At 43.7% G+C, this 18,949-nt stretch overlaps 1 protein-coding gene across 4 annotated transcripts in view; it reads right to left on the bottom strand.

Annotated features, from left to right (window-relative positions):
- Positions 1-694: 694 nt before the first annotated feature.
- IFT52 (intraflagellar transport 52) overlaps positions 695-18,949 on the bottom strand; it is a 39,080-nt gene continuing 20,825 nt past the window's right edge. For all 4 annotated transcript variants that reach the window (XM_077873239.1, XM_077873238.1, XM_077873240.1 and 1 more), the window contains 6 exons: positions 17,605-17,673; positions 13,494-13,648; positions 7,147-7,234; positions 5,976-6,084; positions 2,602-2,747; positions 695-963 (listed from right to left, as the gene is read on the bottom strand). In XM_077873239.1, coding sequence (XP_077729365.1) covers positions 916-963; positions 2,602-2,747; positions 5,976-6,084; positions 7,147-7,234; positions 13,494-13,648; positions 17,605-17,673 — 615 coding nt within the window. In that variant the 3' untranslated portion in view covers positions 695-915. The remainder of the gene's footprint in view (positions 964-2,601; positions 2,748-5,975; positions 6,085-7,146; positions 7,235-13,493; positions 13,649-17,604; positions 17,674-18,949) is intronic.

Below are 18,949 nucleotides of genomic sequence, written 5' to 3'. Positions count from 1 at the left end.
CTTTACCTCTTCCCCTGCTCCCCCCCGCTCTCTAATAAATTTCGAAAAAAAATTTTTAAATGCCACCTTTCCTACAACAGCACTTTAGTTCACATCCTCATTACTTCCTCTTGGGGTTATATCACACCCTCTCATGGTCTTCCTTCCATAGTTCCCATCTTTATAGAACCCACAAGCTAAGCTGTTTCCACTGCATTGCATCCCTTACACACCGGCAGTAGTTCTGCAATCTTCTATCTGGCTTTCAGGGTTCCCCAAAGCTGACTCCCAGTATATCCAGTAGACTGCTATACATATCCACCTCAGCTGCCACACATTCACGCAGGTACAGTCTCCCATTGTCCTTGGACAGATGATCACATTATAACCCAAAATGATGACAGAATTCAGTGCTTCAGGAGCTCAGAGGAGGGTGACAAAGTGTGGGTAGAGCCGACAGCCTCCAAATGGTTGTGTCCTGTGGACAGCTGGGAGATGAAGAGGTGAGTCATCCATGTAAGGAAGGTATCGATCTACTATTTTACCATTTTCATTAGGCACATGGGCAAACAGACTGGGTTAAGTTTGTTTTACATCCTTCTGAGCTAGTCCAAAAGCTCAACAATATTCATAAGCTTGACATTTATGCCTTTGATAAAGGAGACTCAAATTCAGAACTAGAGTCTGAAGAAAAGACTTCAATGCAAGACTCAAATTATAAAAGTACAGGTTCAGTCAGATTTAATTTAAAAAATGGAACATATCTTACATAAGGATCTTTTTAGACATGTTATACCTATGTAGTCACTACAGGAGATGCACAGGCCTATAACTCGGGGTAAAGAGTATATAGACAATTTTGTAAGGATTTGAAAAACAATTCAAAAATAGTTTACAAAGAGAATTAGGCAGAAGATGCTTCAAGAGGCATGATTCTCAGAAATTGTTCTGGAATGCTGGTTCACTTGTATCAATGTCATGTTCCTGGATGAGAGAATAAGATAGAATTTTAGTATTTCAGTACAAAGCATGAGATGTGAACTCTGGTGTTTTGCACTGTGATTAAGATTCTGAATCATCATTAATTGGGACACGTAAGTAATCTCTGGCTTGAAGGCTGGATCCAGCTGAAGGATCCAAGTTTTCACTCTAAGGACAGGGCTTTTGACTACTGCCCACCATCCACCACAAGGAGTAGGGAGCAAATACAGTTGAAGGCACCAATGCAAAGACCACAGAAGACTTCTTACCTTGGACTGGGGGGCTGTCTCTGCCTTGCCAGTAAGGGAAGTACTGAGAACGTACCTGAGCCCCATCCCACATTTCAGTGCCCCAGCAGTTACATCAACTCCCTTCTGGGTTCCCTTGATGGCACTTTATCTTGAGCACTGCAACTGCCCTATAATATTCCTGTCCCCCCTACAGAACGTGGCTCAGAAAGAGACAGCAAAGGCTACATCCATCTTGTTCACTCCAATGCCCCCAACATCTAGCACTATGAGTATCCAGCAGAGCCAGCCCCTGCCAGTAGAGTATCTAACCTTTCCACTCAGCATCTAAAATCCTAAGCATGTATGTATGTATGTGGAATGACTGAATGGCATATATGGTATGTATGTACATACACATATATATATGAAAATGGACCCTTACACTGTTTTATAGCTCTTGCCCCTGCAACCCCATTTACTATATCCTGAATGTCTTCCCAAGTCCTTAAACATTCTTCTGAACATTTTTAATGTTATGGCTACACCCTAGGTACTTAACCAGCTCCCTACTGGTGAAGATTTTTCTTCTATTATTTTCTTCTTCAGTACTACACTGAGCATCCTAGTTGGTAAATCTATACACATTTAGGATTATACTATTAAGACAAATGCTAAGGATTAGAATTACTATGTCAAAGGTACCTACATTTTCAGGGCTTTTGAAAAATATTTTAAAACAGATCACCAGAAAAGTGAGACAAATTTATTCTCCCATCAGTAGTATATAAATGCCCATTTACCAACTGGTTGAATAGACCAAATGAAGACCAGACATAATTTTAAAGTCCTTGGTCCTCAATCCAGAAAGATGATTTCTGACATAAGGTGCTGACCTTGTGGCCAGCTTCTCTATACTTTTCCCAGGTCTCTACCCACACTGACATCACTGTTATGCCTCAAACATGCCAGGCAGGGAAAGCCCAGCCTGAGGGTCTTTGCACAGGTCTTCCCTCTGTGTGGGACACTTGTCTCCCAACTATCGGCATGGTGAAATCCCTCAACACTTTCAGGTTTTGCTCCAATGTCAACTTTATAGTGGGACCTACTCTAACCACCCTCCCTATTTAATACTGCCACATTCAGCACACTTGATCCCTGTTCTACCTTTTTAATGCCATCATCTTGTACTATATATTATATGATTTACTTATATATTTATGTCTACTGTCTAGCTCCTCCAGCTAGAACATGAGTTCTATAAGTGCAGGGATTGTTGTCTGTTTTGTTTACCTAATAGATACTTAATGAGTATTTGCAGAATGAATAGATGGCATAAAACCTAAGAAGTCCAGTTTAGGAAAGATACCACCACTGAAAGGGCTCCTACTTCAGTGGGCTTTCTAGACTCTACCTGGTTCAATTTCTTGAACTCCACCACTTGGAAGAAGATATGCTCAAGAATATGTTTGGCATCTTGTTGGTCCTTTGGTAGTTTACTGGTTACTCCAAGAATGTCACCACACTTTCTGACATAGAATTCCAGATCTTCTTCAGTACCTAGGCACAGTGGTGACAATCAGATGAGCCTTTATTTCCCATCCTTCCCCCAGTTCAGACTCACTGTGGTTTAGGTACGCCTTTGTCAGGTTCCTATACCTCTCAAGATCACTCACCTTTCCTAGGGTGATGTGACCACAGGATTTAAACAATAATAAACTAAAGAGATCTCTGATGTGCTGCTTTTATAAATTAGGACAAAAATGTGACACTTGTAATTGAAATAAAGCTGGACTGGTTCGGCTCTCCTACTCCCAGATCCAGAATTTCTACATTACAAAGAACAGGAAGAACTAGTAGGAAATCAAATTACCATTTTTTCTGAATGCAGCAAGGACCATTATGAGAAGGACATAGGGGTATTAAATAGCACTTATTAAAGCAATATTATAGAAAAGGAAATTAAAGAAAAACAAACACTCATACTTCTATCCATAACGTATCTCTCTGTGTAGCCATCCCCAGCAGCCCAATATCAAAGATGGATAGCCATTACATCCCTTCTTATACTAGACTATAATTCTTTTCTTTGTTTCCTCTTCTGATGTATATTTTTTAAAGTTATGATAGAAATGTAAGTTTTTATTAAAATATTCAAACCATATAGCTACAAATCTCCTGCTCTAACTCTGTCCCCACCAATACAACCTAAGGTAATTATTGCCATGTGCACCTACATATTTATATATGTGTAAACAATGGGATCAAACTATAATAGTTCTGTAAGTTGCTTTCATCATTTAACATCATGGACATCTCAAGTCAAAGCTTATGCTCTGTATCTTTCTTAACAGATGTATTTCATTTATTTATTAACACTGTATTTCATTTATTTCTTATTTATTTTTTTTTTAAGATTTTACTTATTTGAGAGATGCCTGGGTGGCTCAGTGGCTTAGTACTGCCTTCGGCCGAGGGCGTAATCCTGGAGTGCTGGGATCGAGTCCCAGATTGGGCTCCCTGCATGGAGCCCGCTTCTCCCTCTGCCTAAGTCTCTGCCTCTCTGTCTCTGTGTCCCTCATGAATAAATAAATAAAATCTTAAAAAAAAAAAAGATTTTATTTATTTGAGATAGAAAGTGAGTTTGAGAGAGAGAGAGCATGATCAGGGGAAGGGGCTACAATTAATATCTCTATAGCTATATTTTTTGTTTCACATTTCTATAAGGATCTCTATAGGATACATTGCTAGAAACATATGTTGGATCAAAGCATCTGACCCTTCACAGGTCTGTTACTTTTTTTTAATACTTTATTTATTTATGAGAGACACAAAGAGAAAGGCAGAGACATAGGCAGAGGGAGAAGCAGGTTCCCTGTAAGGAGCCCCATGTGGGACTCAATCCCAGATCCTAGGATCACGCCCTGAGCCGAAGGCAGACACTCAACCACTGAGCCACCCAGGCATCCCAGGTCTGTTATTCTTAATCACTATGTCTTGCTAATTTTTGACTGCTCAGCATCTACCACAATGCCTGACACAAAAGAGAGATGCAGTGAAGGTGCTTTACATTGAACTGTTTTCATTTCTGCATACTCCTTCCTGGTCTGTGGGCACATAAAGATGTTCACATCCTTAGGATCCTACTGAACATGCAATTTTTTTAAAAATTTTTTATTTTATTTATGATAGTCACACACAGAGAGAGAGAGAGGCAGAGACATAGGCAGAGGGAGAAGCAGGCTCCATGCACCGGGAGCCCGACGTGGGATTCGATTCCGGGTCCCCAGGATCGCGCCCTGGGCCAAAGGCAGACGCTAAACTGCTGCGCCACCCAGGGATCCCTTTTTTTTTTTTTTTTAACATGCAATTTTCTATCTTGCCTTCCTTCACTTAGGATTCTCACTTAAAAAAAAAAAAGAAAGAAAGTATTCTCACTTAATTTGGAGTCATACCCAGGCATTTTCTTTGGGTCGGGGCCAAGGCATGGGGGACAGGAAGGATGAAAGTATCATTGCAAGAGTGGCTGGCCCTGTCTTGGGATTTAGAACCAGAAACACTCTCAATGGTACGTGTGGGTCACTCTTTGGACTTCAGAAACCTTTTTTATAATGACATGTTGTGGGGTGCCTGGGTTGCTCAGTGGTTAAGCGTCTGCCTTTGACTCAGGTCATGATCCCAGGGTCCTGGGATCGAGTCCCGCATTGGGCTCCCCAGAGAGCCTGCTTCTCCCTCTGACTATGTCTCTGCCTCTCTGTGTCTCTCATGAATGAATGAATGAATGAATGAATGAATGAATGAATAAACAATCTTTAAAAAAATAAAAATATAATTGACATGTCATCCCATTGAATGAATGTGACACAATTTACTATAATTTCTCTGCTAGTGAACATTAATCCCAAATGTTTAAATAATTTTGATTCCCAATCTTAAGTAACGTGCAGTCATCTGTATACCTACCTTCACTCATCTCTTTAGATTAGATTCCCAGGAGTAGGGTCACTGCCTCAAAATGGATTAATTTTATGCCTCTAAGCACATGTGCACAGGCCCATTTGCTTGTAGGAGGCAAGGCATGTCAGAAGGAGCAGTGGGCCCAGAGTCAGAAGAACCACTCACCATATACCCATGTGGCCTGGGACCTCACCTCATGATCCACATATCAAGGTGGGCACACATAACTCTCTCCAGGATCCCTTCCAGTTTGAAGTCTCTATAATTCTTTTGGCCCTGACTGAGTTTTCTTATTTAAACTGCTCCTATGACCAATGACCTAGATTTGCTAAGTGGCAGCCAGGGTCAGAATCCATCCTCCAGTTACTCAATAGGACACAACTGAGGACCTACAGCAATTAAAGGTAAGACCTTGGCTTCTGCTTTTTTTTTTTTTTTTTAATAAATATTATTTATTTATTCATGAGAGACACAGAAAGAGGCAGAGACATAGGCAGAGGGAGAAGCAGACTCCCCAGGGGGAACCTGATGCAGGACTCAATCCCAGGACCCCAGGATCACTCCCTGAGCCAAAGGTAGATGCTCAACCACGGAGCTACCCAGGCCCCCTCAGCCTCTGCTTTGTACCATGTTCTAACTCACTGAACTAACTGGCCCGAGAGAAACAATCAACATCACTTACATGAAACAAACAGAAACTATCATTTTACACCACCATTCATATTTTATTCTCCCTGAACAAACTCTAGCTTTCTCTCATGAAAAATCTCAGAAGTTCACAATTAAGTAAAACTTACAAAAGAAAACAAACAAAAACTTTGCCAAACTTACATTTATTAGTAATCTGAGCAAGGCGGGCCTTCTCAGAAGAAAACGTCTCATCTAAGTCAAATAGCTCCAGTGGAGGAGGTGGTAATTCTCTGAAACTGGGAGGGAAAACCTGAAAGGAAATAAGGTCTTTCATGAAAGAACATGTGCCATAACTGGCAGTGATAAGATGGAAGGGAAACGAGAGGCCAAACTCAGCTCCTCCCTGGGATGAACCACCTAAATGCCCATCACCTCCTTCTGCCCTAACCCATTAGACCATATCAAGCGAGACAACTAGTCCATTATAAACAACTAAGCAGAGCCAGCATCAAACTAAAGCACTGCTAAATCAATCTAAATCAATCAAACTGACATACCAGTGCGCATTACCTTGAGCAAGGACAAAAGCTTGGGGCTGATTAGGCTTATTTGTGCTGAATACTTGACTGTACAATGTGTTTCTCATTTAACCTTGAGTTCGTAAAGGACAAAAATTGGGGAACCAGATGTAGATGTAGATTCATGCAGAAAGTGCTAAACCTGGTGCCAGAATTTGCAGGTATGCGTCAGCGGTGTGCTGAGAAATGTTTCACTATCAGCTTCCAAGACAAAAGAACATAGGCCTGCTCTGTAGCCTTTGTCATTTTCTGCAATGTAAATCTTCCACCATGGCCAATTTAAAAAGCTACCAAAATGAAGCCAAGCAGCTCATAACATTCCAGAATGTGGTGGGATAGGATGGTTTTGAAGGTAAGTTGAGTTCCCGCTGACTGGAATGTTGAAAGTAACCTGTGCACGTGTGCCCACCCCTAGGCTACAGACTGTGCTATGAATCTGAGCACCTGCTGGCTAGAAAGCAGCAGTGCACAGCCTTTCCTCCATTTCACCCAGGATTTCTCATACCATATATGCCCTCCAACTACACAAGGTGGGAAATGCTTTTAACAGCCACAAAAGTCCATGCTCTTGATTTCTCAGTTGGGAGCTACAACCAGTGGAAGGCCTTACAGAATAATGGTTTGGTCTTTGCATGTTCAGAGCCAGAGAAACATGATTTCATGAGACGTGCCATACATTTAGGGTATACATACGTATACACATTTGGAGGAAAGACCCATGTGGTGGCCCAGTTGGCAAGGTAAGGGCAAAGAGTTGGGTTCTGTAGCAGGATCCCCCAGGCACACCTACTCACCGCTGGCTGAAGGGCTGGCAGTGGCGTCTCAAACTGAGGTTGGATGAGCTGGAGAGGTTCATGTTTCACGTTCAGCTGTTCATGGGCCCTGTGTTAATAAGAAGACAAAAAAGCAGGGTTCAACGTGAGACACTGTGGCAAAGCAAATCTAACTGACTGCACTGTGCTTTTTTCCATCAAATCAGGTGGTTCAACACTTTCATAGAAAAACACAAAATACATTGTTACATGTAATGATCCTTTCATAAATCTTCTCTAGTGTATCATATGGTATGACTATATTGAGAACTGAAGGGGAAGTTCTTTCAAGTTTCATATCAGGCTTCTAAACAGGCTTTTTATTTTTACCCAATGTACAGTGCGAACCTTATAACTGTTTCCTTGTTTTTACAATCAAGAGAAGGGGGTCAAATCTGAAGTCTGCTTCTAGCAACTGAACAGATCTGTACAATATGCACTTCTTTCTTTCTTTCTCTTTCTTCTTTTTTTAATTAATTAATTTTTAGTAATCTCAACACCCAACATAGGGCTGAAACTCATGACCCTGATATCAAGAGTCGGACGCTCTTACAACGGAGCTAACCAGGTGCCCCTCTAACATACACTTCTGTGTGCTCATTTACTCAGCAAGTATTTACTGAATATGTATTATGCACCAGGTAGTTTTATACCAAGAGAACAGCAACCATGACAAGAGACCAAGGCAGCCCTCATGAACTTACATTCTACTAGAGGAGAGACACACAATAAACAAAACCCAAGATGCCAGTATCCATATGTATTAAAAGGAAAAACCAGGAGGGAGGGATAGAGAGGGAGGAAGCATGGGGTACGGCCTGTCAGATAAGCCCTGAGTGAAAGGAGGAAGTCCTGTACTTACTTTCACAAGTATCCCAGGCAGATGCAAGAGTAAAGGTACGAGGATTTTCACAGGATCTTGGGGTAGCCAGAGTGGCTACAGCAGGGGGACAGTGCTAGTGAGGGGTTCACAGAGTCAAGTGCTGACCTTACCTCGTGTTTCCTTTTGATTGTGGCTTCCCCTCTGCCTCCATTCTCTCAAACTTCCCTATTATTCTTTTGTACTATACATAATTTTGTAAGCTGGCTTAATTTCTCAGGGAATGAGGCAAATTAGAATATACTCACCTAATTTAAACTATTTGTGACTTTTATTTTTTTATTTTTATTTATTTTTTTAATTTTATTTATTCATTCATGAGAGACACACAGAGAAAGAGAGAGAGAAGCAGAGACACAGGCAGAGGGAGAAGCAGGCTCCATGCAGGGAGCCTGACGTGGAACTCGATCCCGGGTCTCCAGGATCACACCCTGGGCCGAAGGTGGCACTAAGCCACCAGGGCTGCCCCTATTTTTTATTTTTTAAAAAGGTTTTGTTTACTTGAGAGCGAGAGAACATGGTGGGGAGGGGCAGAGGGACAGGGAGAAGCAGACTCCCTGCAGAGCAGGAAGCCAGGAGCCGGGCTTGATCCCAGGACCCTGAGACCACAATCCCGAGCCATAGGCAGACGCCTAACCACTGAGCCACCCAGGAGCCCCCATTTGTGACCCCATTTGTGACCTTTTTTTTTTAAATTTTTATTTATTTATGATAGTCACAGAGAGATTGAGAGAGAGGCAGAGACACAGGCAGAGGGAGAAGCAGGCTCCATGCACCGGGAGCCCGACGTGGGATTCGATCCCGGGTCTCCGGGATCGCGCCCTGGGCCGAAGGCAGGCGCCAAACCGCTGCGCCACCCAGGGATCCCCATTTGTGACCTTTTAAAATGAAGTTGAACAAGGAAATGCCAACAGGTGTGAACAAAGTTCATGCCTGCTTCTATGGATGGGTGATTTTAGAAAGGAAAGAGGTCTGTGACCACAGAAAGCCATTCGGTGAGCTTATTGCCATCATCTCCTCCACTATTCCCAGGTGTCTGGGGAGAAGCTTAGCAGTGCAGAAGATCCCTATGGAGTGAACAGTTAGTTACATGAGTACCTGTTACATGCCACATATAATGCCTGACCCTGTGCTGGGCACTGAAACTTATCTCACTTAATGCTCAAAACAACCCTAGATAGTGGGTATAATCTTTTATAGAAGAGGAAGCAGAGGGATCCCTGGGTGGCGCAGCGGTCTGGCGCCTGCCTTTGGCCCAGGGCGCGATCCTGGAGACCCGGGATCGAATCCCACATCGGGCTTCCGGTGCATGGAGCCTGCTTCTCCCTCTGCCTGTGTCTCTGCCTCTCTCTCTCTCTCTCTCTCTCTCTCTCTGTGACTATCATAAATAAATAAAAATTAAAAAAAAAAAAAAAAAAAAAGAAGAGGAAGCAGAGGTATAGAGATGAAATAGCTTCCCAAGGTCACCTGGTTAAAAAGGGACAATGGCAAGATTGGAACTCTGAGCCAGCCAATCCCTGCCAACCAGGGACCCAAGGACTTGGTCTATAATGCAGGCAGAATGTCGCTAGGGGCAGTATCTAAGCTAAAGGTACCACCACTGGCACACAAAGAATCCTGCTGCCAAGCCTGGCCTCTGCCATCCCAGCCATTTCTTTCTTTCTGTTCTCAGATGGAGTCAGCTATACTGAAGACCCGTGTGAATAATAAAACAAATTCCGTTGCCTCTTCCCTTTCTTGCTCAGCTCACCACCTGCCCAAATCTTCCTATTAACCAACGTGCATGCCTGATGGGGATAGGGGATGAGTGGAGAAACTAATCTTAAAACCAAGAAAACCCAGGACGCCTGAGTGGCTCGGCAGCTGAGCATCTGCCTTTGGCTCAGGGCTGATCCTGGGATCCGGGATCCACTCCCACATCGGGCTCCTTGTGAGGAGCCTGCTTCTCCCTCTGCCTGTGTCTCTGCCTCCCTCTGTGTCTCATGAATAAATAGATAAAACAAGAAAACCTAATTTCGGAAAGCTATTTCCAAAACACTCTGGCCTGACCTGTAGCACCTCACTCCTCACTCTGGGTCTCAGTCCCCAAATCATCAGCCCCTGAACCCCCAGAAGGCAAGGACTCCACACTGTCTCCATCTCACCCCTACAGGCATCAATAAATACCAGATGGACTGTGTGACCCAGGAAATTTAACAAAAATCCCCTGCCCCTGGACAAGCAGAGCAAGACTAACTCCATTTCGTGCTACACCCACCATCTCATGTATAACCCTTACCAAAAACTGGCTTATTGCTTACGGTACACCCCCACCCTAGTCAAGCCGCTGAGCATACCCTTACCAGAAACTAGGTCATAAAAAAATGTGTAACCCTGCCTTTTGCCCACCAAAACTACGTGCCAATTCTGACCAGAGTAATAGACCAGTTCAAATGGATACTATAGGGTAAAATGTAATTCAATTGGCCACCTGTGTGTGGACCTACGTTACTGTGCAACTTTCTGTGTGTGTTACAATCTCATTGGCCACGGGCCCCTATAAAACTGCTATGCTGGGCAGCCCTGGTGGCTCAGTGGGTTTAGCACTGCCTCCAGCCCATGGCATGATCCTGGAGACCCAGGATCGAATCCCACATCAGGCTCCCTGCATGGAGCCTGCTTCTCCCTCTGCCTGTGTCTCTGCCTCTCTCTCTCTCTCTCTCTCTCTCTCTGTGTCTCTATGAATAAATAAATAAAATGTTTAAAAAAAAAAAAAACTGTTATGCTTCTTAGCCTCGGGGTCCAAGTCCCTGCTCTGCTGTGTCAGGTATACTTGAACCCAAGCTCGAGCTTGCAAATAAACCCTCGTGCATTTCCATTAGTGTCGACTCCTTGGTGGTTTCTCGGATTCGCAATCTTGGGCATAACAGGACAAATGAAGTTATTTCAGAATAACATTCTACAGACGACATAAATAAAGACTAATTGAATTTTTACTCAGAGAAAAGACACTGCATTCAAAAGTTGTAACTGGCAAATACGATTACCTAGGAGCACGATATAGAAACTGGCTTGTAACTACTGTCCTTTGCTATGGAATGAAAGACAAATACAATTAAAAGAGTCCTCCAAGCTCCAAAATATCTACTACTTGACTCTGCTGGCACTAAAATAACTAAAATAATCCTGCATTCAACGCTGAAGAACAGTCACAATGACCTGATCTAAACCACATCAGAAGAGAAGGACACAGAGGCTAAAGGCCGAAGCTGGTTTGACTGTAACTGGCTAGTGTAGCAGCCTGATGTGCCTTGTTATTCTGAGAAAAGCACAGACTACAGAGGAGGAAGAGCCCCAGGTCCATCTCCAGACCGCCCTGCTTTCCAGTCCTTTTCCGTCCCTTGGCTTCGAGGGACTCTGCTGCGGCTCACACTCCCCTGCTCTTCTACTGCTTTTCCCTAGCTTGGCAAAGGCCCGCCTCCTCTCCTGCCTCAAAAGCCAGGGCAGCTGTGAGGCCCAGTCTCTAGCCCAATCCCCACTCCAGTGCTGTCCCTGAGCATCTCCAGCCCCTCCCCACACTTCTCTAATCACCTTATCTAGTCTGCTTCAGCATCTATACTGGTAGTTCACCTGCACTCTTCACAGGCAACCTCTCAGCCACATCAGATGGAGGTGGAGCAGAACTCATTTCTCTCTCCTCTCCCCACATCCTGAGCGCCACGCAGCAGTTCCACCTGGAGCAAAGATTCCCGAGGGGGAAAACCCTGTCTCTGGTCTGACCATATAGACTTCCAAGGCTCCTGATTCTTTCTTACCAAACATCTCTTGAAACCACAGCGACTGCTCCCACCATCCCGCCTCTCAAGCCTCCAATCTGCTGTTAACAGTCTCCTAGCTGGTTTCTTCACTTCTATTTTTTTCTATTTTCACATTCATTGTATAAACTGCTACAAGGCGCATCATTTTGTCTGGTTTCAGAAAACACAGATTCAATCATGACCCTCTTTTAGAGGTCTTTTCTAGCATCCATTCACAAATCCGGCCTTTGCCCTGAGCCTCCGGCTGTTTGCCCTGGCTTCTCGTTTCTGTAATGCTCAGGCTCTGTAATGCTCAGGCGTGTCTCAAGTGCTGGCTGGAGAACACAGAACAAATTATTGCAGGGGACTTCAGAGGACCAAGTTTTCAACTATTACTAAGTTGGCGCTGGAAGCCAAAGCTACATGCAGTTCAAAGGGCAATTAGGAATAAACTTACCTGGACACACCTATACGTGGCGGGCTTTGCTCATAGAAGCAACTCATTGCCCAACTCTATCTGGGCATCCCTGCCAACTCCTGAAGCCTCTGCACCCCTGATGGTGCAGCACCCAGCATCATGCCAGGCAAACATAGGCCCCCCAGAAACACTTGTTGAGATAATCAATGGCTGGCTAAAAGAGCCCCTCTTTCATCAAGCCTTCCCTGATCACCAGAGTCTGAGTCAAATTCTCTCTTCATTATGTCCATAGTCTTCAGGGTTTTTTTTTTTTTTTTTAAAGATTTTATTTATTTATTCATAGACACAGAGAGAGGCAGAGACACAGGCAGAAGGAGAGGGAGAAGCAGGCTCCAAGCAGGGAGCCCGATGTGGGACTCGATCCTGGGTCTTCAGGATCACACCCCAGGCTGCAGGCGGAGCCAAACCTCTGCACCACCGGGGCTGCCCTAGTCTTCAGGTTTTATTTCATACTTAGCATCAATACGGTAACCCTGCCTCACAGCCTCCATCCATCACCTCTAAAAAACCATTAACTTTGGACACAGTGCCTGGCACAGGAGGAGCTCAGTCAGTATTTGGAGAACTTTAACATAAAGGGAGCAGCAGGAAGGCTGAACTCAGCCTTTGGTTCATCCAGATGTAGATGCCATGCCAGGCTGAAGGATGTTGGCCTCTGTCTCTGCCTGTTATTAGGAATGGACAATGATGAGCAGGCAATCAAACAGGGACAAGCCCAGGTCTGGAAAGCATTCAGGCTCCCACCTTGGGAGAATACCTGACCCCCTGAACTGCCTTCCTCAGGTGAAAATGTGGCAGGTGATTCAGAGGACAAATGAAATATGAAGTGAAGTAACAATGTGTGGTGCCTGCAGGCCACCTTGCCCACCCAACTCAATTTACTGGGGGTTCCTGGGGCATCGGATTCTGGGTGCTGAAACCAGGAAAGTCCCAGGCAAACCAGAACAAGTTGGTCACCATAAGTGCCTAATATGAGCCTAGAACACAACTGGCGACTAACAATTGCTGGCAGTTTCCTCTCCATCACCTCCCACCCCAATTTTCCCAGCTATCTCTGTCGACTTCATCACAGATCTGAGAACTTGTTTTACATACCACATATGCCATGACCCTAACCTCTGTCCCCAGGCTCACATTTTTAAACCAAATGCTCAGAATGGAGTGCAGGGCAGCTCCGAGAGGTATAGGTACTGACTTGATGACATTGGGGAGGGAAGTGGTATCCAGCTGGTAAATGGACAGGTCGAAGAGGGTGGTAAAGTCTCTTGGGTTCTCATCGCCCTCCTGGAGACACACTCGAAGCCGCTCTGACAGGGTGGCTGTGTCGGGCAGCATCATGTAGTCAGAAATCTGAAAGCCACAAGAGGGTTCACACAGCACAGCAAGAGTAAAAATTTCATCTAAATCTGTTCCTGGTCACTAGGAACTAAACCTTAAATAAGCCACTTCATGTGAAAAGAGGAACAAAAGTCACTTGGCTAAACTGCAATGCTGGCTAAATCCAACTCTGTAATTCCTCATGCAGTACTGAGCACAGCTGGAGAAACAAGCACGCTGACTGCCTCCTTTTAATTTCATGATCACTGATCTTGAGTGTTCAGCAGTCATTATTCTCGGCAATGCCCTCCTTTTGTCACTTCAGCCATCTCAAACAACTTTCCCTTTCTTAATTCTGGGGCTGATGACCTTATTTTCTACCTCAGTGAAAAAATAGAAACAATCATAAATGACAGTCCACAAGCTCCCACTACAGCTGACTCCACCCACCAACTTCGAGGCCAGACACTTGGCTTCCTCTCTTGCTACAGGTGTGAACCGCCTATGAGCCCAGAACAGATGACCCTTCCACTAGGACACTAGATCCCAACCCCTCTCACCTAGCCAAGGACATGCTTCCAGCACTGCTGAGAGCCCTTAATGATGACACATGCTCTGTGCTCGTAACCATAAAAGACCAGGAAAGCCTAAACGTCCATCAATAGGAGACTGGTTAAATATTCTACAGTACAAACAATGGAAAATACAGTCTTAAAAAAACAAAACAAACAAAAATCAAAAGAAAGCTCTTTAGAAATAAGGAAACAAAAAAAAAAAAAAGAAATAAGGAAACATCTCAGACATATTGCTAATTTTAAAAAATAGGTGGTGGTGAACACACATAGTATATACAGTACCATTTATGTAAAATAAGAGGGAATGAGATCCATGCACACATTTATTTACTTATATATGTATAAAATATCTCTGTCAGAACATACAAGAAACAGCTAAGATTACTGTCACTGGAGAGGGGAACAAAGTAGTCAGGCAATGTGTATGCTTTTGAATTCCAAACTGCGAATGCATTACCTACTCAAAAAGTATTTAACTTTACTTTTTTTTTAAAAGATTTTATTTATTTATGCATGAGAGACACGGAGAGAGAGACAGAGACAGAGACACAGGCAGAGGGAAAAGCAGGCTCCATGCAGGGAGCCCAACATGGGACTCGATTCCGGGTCTCCAGGATCACGCCCTGGGCTGAAGGCGGTGCTAAACTGCTGAGCCACCTGGGCTGCCCTACATTTAACTTTAAATGCATGCTAGCAACAAGAAGTTTATTCCTAATTGGAGGTCCCTGCGACAGTGTGTTCTACATCTTCCACTGCCAGCATGGGAGGAGACATGCCTGAGCATCACAGAAATAAGTCTATGCAGACAGACTCACTTTTTTCTATATCCCAAGAGTCAAAACCTTCCCTAATCTTTAAACTTTTTTTATAATTTAAGAAACAGGAGAAGAATATAAATAAACAACTGCTTTTCCCTGCAATATTTGTCTGTGTCAGAGGCTTCACCCTACTAACAAGATGGGGGTTGAAGGTGAGAACAGCAGCAGAGGTGCGGACCGTGCCAGGACACGCACCCAAGTGCAGCAGAAAGATGGGTAAGGTGAAAGCCCAGCAGTCCCAAAGATCCTGAGGCTGGTTCACATGTCTGCACAATCCTAGTTCAGGAAACCATCAAGGCCTTAGACATCTAAACGGAAACATAAGAGTACTCCCCCAAGATCACTGTTTTTCATGATTTCCTGGCAGATTTGGAGGTTAAAACTTGTCACAGAAATCCTCTTAGCTCTCTATTGAGCTACCATTTTATAAAGTCTCATTGGAAACTGAACTGCCATTTGGGTCTGAAACCCAATCCAACATAAGATTTGATCTGAAATCATAGGAACTCTGGATTTTCAGAATTTCTTACTTTGTGGTATGAGTGGGTCCAGCATTTTCCTTTCCAAAGCCTTACAACACAACATTTGCACCAGGTCTCCTGTGCAGAAGATTCACGAAATCTGGGATCCCTGGGTGGCGCAGCAGTTTGGCGCCTGCCTTTGGCCCAGGGCGCGATCCTGGAGACCCGGGATCGAATCCCACGTCAGGCTCCCGGTGCATGGAGCCTGCTTCTCCCTCTGCCTGTGTCTCTGCCTCTCTCTCTCTCTGTGTGACTATCATAAAAAAAAAAAAAAAAAAGAAGATTCACGAAATCACGTGCTTTTAGAGAAAGGCCTCAGCGAAGCACCACCCTCCTCTGGCACCCTACTGACACTTCCTTTCTGAACCAGTCTGGTGTCACGTCACAGGCGGAACACAGTAAACAAGAGAATGGCAGAAAAGGCACTCCAGAATCAGCCCAACACAGACATTAGTAATGAATGACTGGCCAGGTATCAATCTTGGCAGGGACCTTGAGGAGTGTACTTATTTCCATTTCCTCACCTAGAAAATAGGAATGACAGAAACTTGGGAGGAGCAAGGCGGCCACACAGACCAGGAGCAGATGCCTCATATCTTAGCACTGCTTCCTTTGGCTCCCCTCAGGCTAACTAGGATTGGCAGCTGACAAGGTCACCATCCACTCAAGAGTTGGATCCTGTGAGATCTGAAAAGCGAATTCTGACTATCCTCCAATTCTTTTACTTGGGGGACTTACATCACTTTTCAGGAGGAATTTAAGCAAAATATACATTTCATGTTTCCATATGAGGCGATATTTTAGACATGGGGTTCCTGTTTCCTAACCCAAGTCAGTCCTGGGGAGGTCACATCCTCAGCTGAGGGAGGAAGCTGGCAGTAGGCCACCATTTCTGACTCTCTTCTCACCCATTCCCTGTTTCCCACAGCAAGGAAATCATTTTCCTGACACTTCAGAGTTTAAGACACAGAGAAGCAGCGCACCCAAGTGGCTCAGTCAGTTAACATCTGACTCTAGATTTCGGCTGGGGTTGTGGTCTCTGAGATTGGCATGGGGCTCTGTGCTCAGCGGGGAGTCTATTTAGGACTCTCTCTCTGCCCTTCTCGCCTGTGCATGATATCTCTCTCTCTCAAATGAATGAATAAATCTTAAAAAAAAAAAAAAAAAAAGAAAGAAAAGAAAAGAAAAGAAAAGAAAGAAAGAGAAGCAATTATAGAACAAGCAGATTTTGAATGAGGAGAGCTGAATTTGGGTCAAACTCTGCAGTCAATTGTTATTTGGGCATACTGCAATCTTGGGGAATTTCCATTCCCTCAACTCTAAAATGAGAATAAGACCCTCTCCTTCCCAAGGCTACCGTAAGGATTGCATAAGTTGATTTATGTGAAGGTATATGATACATGGGGCCTGTATATAATAAATATAAGAATTTAAAAAATTCTGACAGCTATATTACTTCCTACACCTTTTAATTTAACAAGTAAGTATACTTCTACTAAATGAGGCCTCACAATCATCCTGTGAGACAGGGAGCACAGGTACTAGTATCCCCACTTCACAGATGAGAAAATCAGGATGAAAAAAGGTCACAAATAGCCTGCTTAAGGTCCAAGGGTTAGAGTAGAACAAGACTTGGAAGCAGGTTACTGGCCCTAATCCCATGCTGGTCTCACTCTCTATCATCTGATAAGTAGGATCCTAATGCCTTTAGGACTGTTGTTCCTCAAAACACCAAAATTATAGTTTAAAACTTAAATTCTGATGATCTTTGTTTATTCATGAAAACTTATTTTTATATCCTTCATATTTCTGAAAGAATTACTTCTCTACAGATAATGATTTTGAAAGTTTGCCCAGGGAGCATATACATAGAATGAGGTTCCCATCCCAACCAATTGCATAATTTATTATTTCTTATAATGTGACCTTCATCACCTCCCAAAGCAACACTTCTTTCCATCTGTCTTACAGATAAAGTAAGAGATACATATGCCTTTGAAACTGCTGGAAGCGGTGCTGAGAGGCTGAACCCAAATTTTTGCCTTTAAAGTTTTTTAATGATTCACAGTCCCTACCTCTGGGTCCTCAGCATCGATCTGGTTTAGATTGATGTCTCCCGTTGTGAGCCACTGGAAAACAACATCCTGGGTTTAAAAGATAAACACAGAATTAGACACTTGGTTACTTGAGAAAACCCAAGGCAGAACTAGAAAATTAAATCAATCAGGAAAAAATGATAAAAGGAAGGATACTATACAGCAGTGTTTCAAAAACCAGTAGCCACTTTTCTCTTGGTGAAATCATATGAAAATGTCAAAGTTTTCCTAACCCTAATGCCACTTTTACTATTGGAAATTGAGCATTTATCTTAAGGTACTTTCACCTCTAATTACAGGCCAAAATGTATTAAAACTTGCTCATATTCCCAAAACCACCCCTCCTTAAATGTGATTGATGGCAGTCTAAATTTGCAGAGCAGACTCTATCTAGATACCCCTAGAATGTGTCTAGGGACACTAGAATTTCATGTGGATTCTGCAGAAACAAGATCTTAATCAATCTCTCAATATAATACAGCCTTAAAGGGCTGAGGGAATTTGTTCATTAATGAAAAAGTTCAATAGGACCTTCTTTCTCTGGCAAGTGAGTCACCAGAATCACACCAATGTCCAGCTCTGGTATGTGCCATCTGTCATCCTTCAAAAGACATGTTTCCTTCACATTATGCTGATAGGCAACTGCAGTGCTTTCACCTCATTTCCCACATCAACCAGTGACCAGTTCTGTCTTAAGCCCTCCCAATACAATTTGTGCCAGCTGGTCCCTCCCCTCATTCCTGCCTTCACTATCTTCACTCAGGTCACCATCTCCTCTTGGATGGCTGACTCTGCCAACCTCCTAACTGGCTCCAGGCTGCCTCCTCCCTCTCACCTTCCACATGTCTAAGAGAGGAGTCTTTTTGAAACACAGATCTGACTATGCCCAAGGTTGCTGGACACTCTACAAGGGCTCTCCATAGCTTTCTGCAGGAAGTTCAAGCTCCTAGGCTTTACATGTGAGGCCCTGGTTGAGCCTGCTCCTCACCTCTCCTCCAGGATTGGCTTCCACATCAAGATGGCATGCTTAAAAACATTCACCACATCCTTCTAAATTTACATCTCTGTCTCTCATGCTGCCTCTCAATGTACTATAAATGTTTTCAAATGAGGCCCTATTCCTGACTCAATTGTATTCTTAGTGCCAGACATATAATGAGTTCTGAAGAGCTGGTTTTATTTTTTATTTTTCTAAAGTTTGTGAGGTGGTGTTGTTGTTGTGTTGGTTTTGTTTTTCTTTAGTAATCTCTATACCCAATGTGAGGCTGGAACTCATGACCCCAAGATCAAAAGTCCTATGTTCTGATTGAACCAGCCAGATGTC

This window comes from Canis aureus, chromosome 26, assembly GCF_053574225.1.
Source record: "Canis aureus isolate CA01 chromosome 26, VMU_Caureus_v.1.0, whole genome shotgun sequence".
NCBI lineage: Eukaryota > Metazoa > Chordata > Mammalia > Carnivora > Canidae > Canis > Canis aureus.
Note: the sequence above shows the minus strand (reverse complement) of the source record. Positions and strands in the feature narration are given on the sequence as shown.